Here is an 8899-nt window from a genome sequence, read left to right as displayed (position 1 = left end):
GTTAAATAGCCTGTAACCACTGTGTGACACAAACTCAGTGCTTTGGTCATTAAATAATGTCGGGCTCGGTTCGGGTTCAGACAGAAATATGCGGCCCGTGCCGCACTCTAACACACACACACACACACACACGGAAAACCGGACATTATCATCAGTTTATAAAATCCCCCCGGACGCCCCGGACGGGACGTGAAAAATGGACATATCCGGGCAAAAGAGGACGTTTGGTCAGCCTAGTATAAACATCTTACAGGGTAATCCAGGAAGTGACACATAATTTGACTTTATAGGCCCGTTTCCACTGAAGAAGTTCCTGGTACTATTTGCGGGGCAGGAACTACTACAGGAACGTCCTCTCACTCGGCCCTCTCAACCGCAGTGTCTCCACTGAGAGAGCTGAGAACTGAGAGACTAATTATTTTTTTAACTGTCACCGGCTCACTATACATTATCCCTTATGGAAGGAGCTGAGGTGGTTGCTGTGTTTCTGGCGTGTCTCTTCGTTTACATGGCGGTGGAAGCTATGAACGAGCTACCCTCGTCTGGCGTCTGCCGAGTTTTAAAAATGACGGCTGTTTTGTCGCTTTCTGTTGACGTCACATCCCTGTAACCAAGCTAACAATATGTGGCACCTCCATACTGACAGAAGTTTGAATATTCATATTTGGTAGCACGAGCTAAGCAGCTAGCTAACATTAGCTCCAGCTGGTAGCCAAAAACCCAGTTCAGCCTCTATTTGAGACAGGCCTGTATTTGAGACAGGCCTTTATTTGAGACAGGCCTCTATTTGAGACAGGCCTCTATTTGAGACAGGCCTTTATTTGAGACAGGCCTGTATTTGAGACAGGCCTCTATTTGAGACAGGCCTTTATTTGTCAAAATGTGTAGCCACACCAGGCTGGTTAAAGGGACTGGGCGTTAAACTGAGCGAGAACCCTTGACAGTTCTATATAGAACCGTTTCTTTTAAGAGTAGTTAAAGAAAAGAAACAAGCAGATAAATAAACCAGAATAAACATGTTCAACATAAAACAACAGCCATGTGTTTACATCTTACTGATATTTGATCTGTCGTCTCTTTGTTGAGACAAATACAGTTTTAAAACATGTTAATAATAATGACTCCACATGTTTTTCTCTTGTCAGACGTTATTTTAAAAATAGTTTCTCCGTTAAGCAACTTCAGTCTGAGTCTATAAATATCAGGATGGAAACAGGAAGTAGTATCAGTGAGTCGTCTGTGTGACTCGTCCTCTCAGTCTGTCTCCGTCTGTCCGTCTGTCTGCAGGGACAACATGCTGCTCCTCCTTCACACCTTCACCTGCGTCTGCGTCCTCACAGGTGAGTCTGAAGCTCCTCCTCCTCTCCACCTGCTCACATGTTTCACTGCTACAACACCAGAGACACTGACGGCCGGCTGAATGTTCAAACCTGTCAGATAAATCTTCTCTTTGTCCGCCTGCTGTATCACTGACACTGGGACTAACGTTTGTTTTTCCTTTTTCAGAATAAAGTATTGATGGTTTTTAATAAAGATGGCAACAAATTATTAAATTATTAAAGACAACACAGTTCATAATTCAGTTTAGAGAGGTGTTCCTAATAAACTGGACACTTTCATTGTGTTTCTCTTTTTCTTTTTGAGACTTGTAAAGAGTCTGTCGGTGCTGCTGAATATGTCACTATATTATTTAGCTCCAGTTTAAAGAGTCTGTTTGCACATTTTTACATTTGTACGTTGTATGCGGATCATCTCAACGTTTCTAAAGTGACGTAGTATCTGAGCTGACTGTCACCAGGAGGTGGAGGGGATGGTGGAGGGTGTGACACCTGCCGAGCTGCAGATCACCGCTCAACACCAACTAACAGCTGAACTAGTTGTTTTCTGGTGATTTCCAGCCAAATTTGAATTATTAACCAAGTATATAAAATTAGGTTTTAAAATAATAAAAAGATGAACAGTCCTACTCTGAGACACCGTGTCTGCTGACGGAGTTGAAATGAAGAACGAGCCACAGACTCTTGTTAGGAGCCTCTTCAGCTGCACTCACAGTCTACAGCCCCTTAGCTCTTTAAAGGTCATTTTTACCTGTGCCATCAGTTTATATATGTACAGAATTTACCTGTTACACAGCTGTTTGTGGGTTACCTGTCGGCTACCTGACCCGGTGCAGGTCTCTTTATTCATGTATTTATTACACTGCAAGAGCTCGGAGAGCCTGGTGTCACTCCAAAGTCGTCGCAATCCGGCACTTGGCACAACCAACAAAAAAAGGCGTCCATCAACATCAGCATGATATGCAGCTGGTTGCCGTTATAGTTTAACGGTACAAAAGTTAAGGCAGCGAAAAGTCTGAGTTGTGCGGGTGAGAGGGGTGGTGGATGGATCCAACAAACACTGACTTTCACCAGAAGGCCGCTGTTCACTTCCTGTAAGATTGTAAAGCCAAACCCTGTTCTTTTATTCCTAAACCCAACCACGTGTGTGTGTGTGTGTGTGTGTGTGTGTATGTGTGTTGGCTAAACCCAACCACGTGTGTGTTGTTGAAGGAAAAAAAACATCAGTTGGTGGTGTTGTACTGACGTAGTGCTTTTATTTTGAAAGAGACTGTATCAAACTGTACATTTCCTGTGAAAACAGAAGTGTATTTTGAAAACAGACAATGCATGTAACAGGCTGAAGTTGACACGGCGTCCCAGAACGTCAACAACCAACACACCCAGGGTACCTTGGACGTCATATGTGGAAGTGGAAAGTCCATGACCAAACATGGACATGTGACGAGGTCACAGTGAGAGTGTGTTGACTCAGAGAGCTCGTGGGACGTAGCAAAGTCGCAGAGGGCCAAACAAAACAGCACTGATGCTATGCGCCTCATAAGTGTTTACACAGTGGGGGAGGGGAGATGTTCAGGTCGACTCCAGTGTGACATCGAGCAGAGTTTTAGGTGCCGAAAAGGTCCTGGACACAGAACTGATGAAAAACAGTTTGACTCCACACTTCAGAGTCTGTTCACATGATTTCAAACAGTATTCAACATGTTGAATGTGTTGAGAAAGAAATCACTAATTTAACTTTACCCGGACTTTAACGAGGACGACGTGAATCTTCAGCAACAACATCGTTTAAATGAAAGAAGTTTGAACTGGTTACTGATCTCAGATCTGTGGAGGATCATGTTGAGGAAACAGGTGAACACACGTGGAGTTTAATCTTTCCCCCTGCTGTCAGTCTTAGCTGGAGTCACCACATCCTGGACCTGCTGCATCTGTCCTGAAGCATCTGGAGACAGACAGATAATGGCTTCACGTGATGTGTCATACACGATGTCTGTTTGAGGCTCGATATCTCCCTGATGGATCTTTGATTGTGAAAGTCTCCCCTCGCTCTGACACGTGATGACTGTACACAGACGATGGAGGTTTTTCTCATTCACTTCAATACAGATTTGATCACAGCAGCCTCTGGTGGACGTCAGAGGAACTGCAGCTTAAAGGAACAAACACTGTTCACATCTCAATGATTGAAGTCCACCAGCAGCTCTGGTCTCATAAGTCTAACAGATTATTTTGTGTATCTGTGTTGTGTCAACAGCCGGAGTGTCGGCGGTCACCACGGAGACGGTGGTGGGCGTGGCTGGCAGGAGGGTGACGCTGCCCTGTCGCTCGGAGGCGGTCGGTCAGAAAGGAGTGGACGTGTGCTGGGGGAGAGGAGAGCCGTCGCTCTTCACCTGCCACAACACCGTCATCAACACCGCTGGAGATCAGGTCCTATACAGGAAGTCATACAGGTATGACGTCACAGGTACAGGTCGTCAAACAGCTCCTGTTTACAGTGTACTCATGGATATACAGACAACTGTCACGCTCCATCTCCTTCACTGTTCAAATCACACATCATGATGTGTTCTGCAGGTACTCTTCCTCCTCCTCCTCCTCCTCTCTGACCATCATCAACTCTCGACCGTCAGACTCTGGTTTCTATCACTGCAGAGTTCAGCTGCCCGGACTGTTCAACGACCAGACGTCCACCGTCCACCTCATCATCATCAACCGTATGTTCACTGCCTTCATCCCTCAGGCACAAACTTCACGACATCTTCACGATGAGCTGAAACACTTTTCTGTCGTCTGCAGCTCGCTCTGTGGTCTCTGACTCCTCAGACGGCAGGGACACTGTGACCCTGAACACACCACACACAGCAGGTGACTCTAAAATGTCCTTCGTATCAATAAATAAATAAATACAGGACTAAACAAAGAAATATGGAAATAAATAAATACATTAAGAAAGTATAAAAAATATAGTAATAAATAAGTACAAAAAAACAAATAAATGATTAATTGTATAAATAAATAAATTCATTAATAAATAAATACATTTGAAAAACAATACAGGAATAACAAATATAAATATAAATATACATAAATACATGTATAAATAACTAGAAATAAATAAATATGTGTTAAAAGTAATATAGAATTAATACATTTTAAAAATTAGTGCAAATGTTGAAATAAATGTGGAATTAAATAGATAAATGTGTAAATAAATAAAAGTTTAGAATTTTCAGGACACAACAGGACAGGACCAAAATATCTTACATTTATTTCTACATTCTGTTAACCTATATTTATTTATTTATGCATTTACTTCTGCTTTAATGCATTTATTTATTTATTTATTTATTTATGTGTTCCTGTACATATACATATATATATGTGTGTGTGTGTATATATATATATATGTATACAGTTATTTATTCATTTATGAATTTATATATTTTTATATCTATCGATGTATTTATATTTAGCCTATTTATTCCTTTTTTATTTATACATTTAATTTTTTTTGTATTTATTTCTGTATTTATTTATTCACTTTAATTGATATTTTATTCAACGTCTGTCCTTCATATCTCGTCTGACTGGCAGGTTATGACACAAGAGACATGACCGAGGTGACAGGAAGTGATGTCACAGGGGAAGACACCACAGGGCCAATGGTGGCGCTGGTTCAGGTAACAAAGATAATAACCTTTGGGTAAACAGTTTTGTTTATCGGCAGGTGGAAATCAAACTGATGACTGTACAGACATAAATATAAACACAGATATAAACACTGAGTCACATGAGACTGATGTTCGTCATTATTTTAATGTTCTCACTCTCATGAACACATTAATTAAACCTCTGACGGACTTTGAGACTTGTGATCGGACGTTTTTTAATTCTTGTCATTGAGTCGTGGTTACTGTGGCAACACAGATGAGTAAACATGTCCTCACTCCTGTTTGTTTGTTTGTTTGTTGACAGTCGTCTGTGCAGCAGCAGGGAAACAGTCTGCAGAGCTTCATCGGAAACACAGTGAGAGTCTCCTTCATCATCTTCATCCCCGCACTGCTGCTGACCGCTGCCTACAGTCAGTACACACACACACACACACACACACACACACACACACACATACACACACACACACCTGGATGTTGGTAACCATAGCAACAGTAAGGTAACAGATACTGAGATGATAACAGGTGATTTGTTTCATGTGTGCAGAAGTTCGGAGGTCTGAGACCGTCAGGAGGCTGGACCAATCAGAGGAGGAGCAGGAAGAGGCGGGAAGCTCTGTGTAGAGACGGACAGGAGGCTGGACCAATCAGAGGAGAAGGCGGCGGGCAGCTCTGTGTTACAAGTTCTCTCTTCTCTTTTCTACTTTATATTCTCCTTCACTACATCTCAGAGGGAACACTGGCCTTTCCTCTGCACTACATGTATCTGATAACATCTGATAACTTTAGTTCTTTACATAAAAACATTTTACATTAACACATGTGACGACTGTATGAAATAAACCATGTTTGTGATGTGTGACCATGAGGTGTTGTCTGTTCTGCACGGCTTGTTCAAGAGCACAACAAGAAAGACGATCCACACAGCATCCATTTAAACATTGCGTACTGGCAGGTGTACACACAGATTCATAAATCACAGTGTTTTCGGTGCATGTACATTTATACAAACACAAACACTGAGTGTGGATTCTTCACAGAGTTTAATTATCGAGGCCCCTGAGGTCTCATTTACAGCACCAAAGATATGTACTAAACATGTACGTGAGGACAAAAGCTCAAATGGCGTGGTATTTTTATTTATGTGTGTATTCTTTCTAGTTGTGCACTCTCAACTACGTGGCTCTCATAGTCACTTTCTTTCTCGTACAACACACTTGTGAAGCACAGTGTGACATATGTCTGTGAAAAGTATAAACACATTTTACTCACTTTACTTTAAAATCTAAATCTGAGCAGCATCTTTCCACAATGTGTCTAAAAGTACAGGACCAAAATACATGGGAGCACATATCAACTAACTTAGTTAACGTGCTAGCTATGCTAGCTAATGCTGGCAGCCAGAAACAAACATCTATCATTAATTAATTCGGACCGAATGCAATGATTGGTCGAGAGTCCTGTCTGTCTTCCCTACATGGAGGCCTCCGACTGGACTGACGTAACCGCCTGCATAACATCTCTCTCAACATCTGCTCTGATTTTGAGCGATGGCGAAGACTGACGCAGCTTCATCCTGAGCTAAAAAGGGACGAGATGGTCGCAGAGTTTCTGCTGGACAGGTATTTTAAGTTTGCCTCTAATGTAACATAGGCTATAATGTTATATGACAACACAGCATCCAGTTGCTAATGGCTAACGTTAGCCTACTGTAGCGTAGCCTCTGAAACATTAACATTATCTTACTTGTGCATTTCCACTTACTAGTAACGTTAATGTTACTATCTAAAGTTAGCACTGTGACCTTATTCTAAAACCCATCAGTCATCACTGACTCCGGCTGAGTTTAAAACTCCGGGGTTGTGTTTGACTGCCTTGGTTTTAGCTCTCCTCTTCCGTGTATCTAACGTTACCTTGCCAACGCCTATGTCTATCATAGATGGAGGGAGGTGGAGTTGTGGATGTTCAAATTTTTTCTAAGTGCTGTGTGAAATGCAAGAAAGGTAAGAGTTGCTTTAAGTTATTGTATTCAGTTATAATTGAGAAGTTGATAGCATATGCTAGCTAGCGTTAGCATAGCTAGTTAGTTGAAATGTTAGCTGTGTCTCAAATCACGTACTTCCGTTAGTATACCTCTGCACTATGTACTTATTGACGTAGTGCGCAAATTTCGACAGGGTAGTGTTGTCTCAACCCAAACACGGCCGTTGTGCACTCACCGGAAATGGCGACTGCAAATGAGCTTGTCAGCAAACTAGCATTAGCTTCCGTGTTATCGTTCGCGGTACCAAATCATTACAGACTGCTAAATGAACCCAACAAACAGTGCTGGCTTATACCTGACAACAGTATAGTGGTGCTTAGTGCAAAAAACACATGTATTTGTACAATGCAGCGACGTTCACGGCCGCCATTTCCTGTTTGAAAAGTGGTCCCTCCCCTTCCGCTACGTAGCCAAGATGGCGACCATTGAGGGCGAGAAGTGTCCATAGTTCCACACTCAACTTCTTGACCGTTTTGAGTGCACCATCCAGGTACTCACAGTGCACTGCATTTTTCCATACTGCTCAGTGTGAACACACTTATGCACTCACAATATTAAGTGTAAGTACAGAAGTACACGATTTGAGACACAGCAGTTGACTCCTCCCACCACTGTGAGGTGATTGGCTAAATTAAAAACAGAAACGTTTTTGACTGACAGGAGATTGTGAGTCTCTGATTGGCCACATTAAAAAGTGATTGACAGATATCCCGCCCTCTCGAACTCGCACATGCGCACATGTTAAACAGTGATGGTTTGTTAATGATGGTGACTGTTGTTGAGCTCGAACCCGCCGCCGAAGGGTTTTAAGAGATAAGAGATAAGATACACCTTTATTGATCCCACAATTGAGAAATTCCAGTGTTACAGCAGTCAAGGGGAAAGAGTCAGATTAAAGATTTCAAAATTTAAAAACGTAAAACTAGGCATGCAAAAAGAGTACAAAAATACAAGAAACAGCAATAAATAATAACAATAATAATAATAATAATAATAATGAGCAGTGAATAAAAAGTGAGCAATGGATTAAAGTGAACATATTTAGTGCAAAGTGAATATTGTATGTGCAAATAAACAACAACATGGGGGACACTTATGCTTATTATGGTGTCAATAAAGTGTCCATGGTGCAGTCTACTGTGAGCAGTGCTGGTTATGTAGCCTGACAGCAGCAGCAGGAAGGAGCTGCGATAGCGTTCCTTCACACACTTTGGGTGAATCAGTCTATCGCTGAAGGAGCTCTCCAGAGCTTTTATCTCCTCCTGCAGAGGATGGGACTCATTAGTCCTCAGAGTCCAGAGAGCATCCCAGGACAGAGCTGGCCTTCTTGATCAGCTTGTCCAGTCTCTTCCTATCTGCAGCCGAGACGCTGCTGCCCCAGCAGACCACTCCGTAAAAGATGGCTGATGCCACCACAGTGTCAAAGAAGGTCTTCAGGAGCGCCCCCTGCACCCCAAAAGACCTGAGCCGCCTCAGCAGGTAGAGTCTGCTTTGGCCTTTCCTGTACAGTGCTGTTATGTGATTAGTCCAGTCCAGTTTATTGTTAAGATGAACACCCAGGTACTTATAAGATGTCACCATCTCAATGTCCTTTCCCTGGATGTTCACCGGTGTTGGGGGGAGGAGTCTGCGCCTGCGGAAATCCACCATCAGCTCTTTGGTTTTCCCCGCGTTGATCTGAAGGTGGTTCCTCAGGCACCAGTCCACAAAGTCCTGGTTCAGTTCTCTGTACTCCCTGTCGTCCCCATCTGTGATGAGGCCGACTATGGCAGAGTCGTCAGAGAACTTCTGCAGATGACAGGTGGGGGTGTGGTATGAAAAGTCTGCAGTGTAGAGGGTGAAGA

The 8899-nt window shown here is 42.7% G+C and overlaps 1 protein-coding gene across 1 annotated transcript; it reads left to right on the top strand.

Annotated features, from left to right (window-relative positions):
* The first annotated feature begins 1262 nt into the window (after positions 1-1262).
* LOC126385817 (hepatitis A virus cellular receptor 1 homolog) lies at positions 1263-5860 on the top strand. The gene is made up of 7 exons (XM_050037794.1): positions 1263-1340; positions 3595-3790; positions 3915-4054; positions 4137-4205; positions 4935-5020; positions 5316-5421; positions 5559-5860. The coding sequence occupies exons 1-7, from the start codon at positions 1295-1297 to the stop codon at positions 5633-5635; spliced, it is 720 nt and encodes a 239-aa protein (XP_049893751.1). The 5' UTR covers positions 1263-1294; the 3' UTR covers positions 5636-5860.
* The last annotated feature ends 3039 nt before the right edge of the window (positions 5861-8899 follow it).

The sequence above is a fragment of the Epinephelus moara genome, chromosome 3, assembly GCF_006386435.1.
Source record: "Epinephelus moara isolate mb chromosome 3, YSFRI_EMoa_1.0, whole genome shotgun sequence".
Lineage (NCBI taxonomy): Eukaryota > Metazoa > Chordata > Actinopteri > Perciformes > Serranidae > Epinephelus > Epinephelus moara.
This window is presented reverse-complemented; position numbering and strand designations above follow the sequence as displayed.

Bases quoted from the DNA above. Each gene is read 5' to 3' on its own strand.
- LOC126385817 (XM_050037794.1), top strand. From the start codon at position 1,295: ATGCTGCTCCTCCTTCACACCTTCACCTGCGTCTGCGTCCTCACAG. The intron at 4,206-4,934 runs GTGACTCTAAAA...TCTGACTGGCAG, and splicing joins GAACACACCACACACAGCAG to GTTATGACACAAGAGACATG. The intron at 5,021-5,315 runs GTAACAAAGATA...GTTTGTTGACAG, and splicing joins CAATGGTGGCGCTGGTTCAG to TCGTCTGTGCAGCAGCAGGG.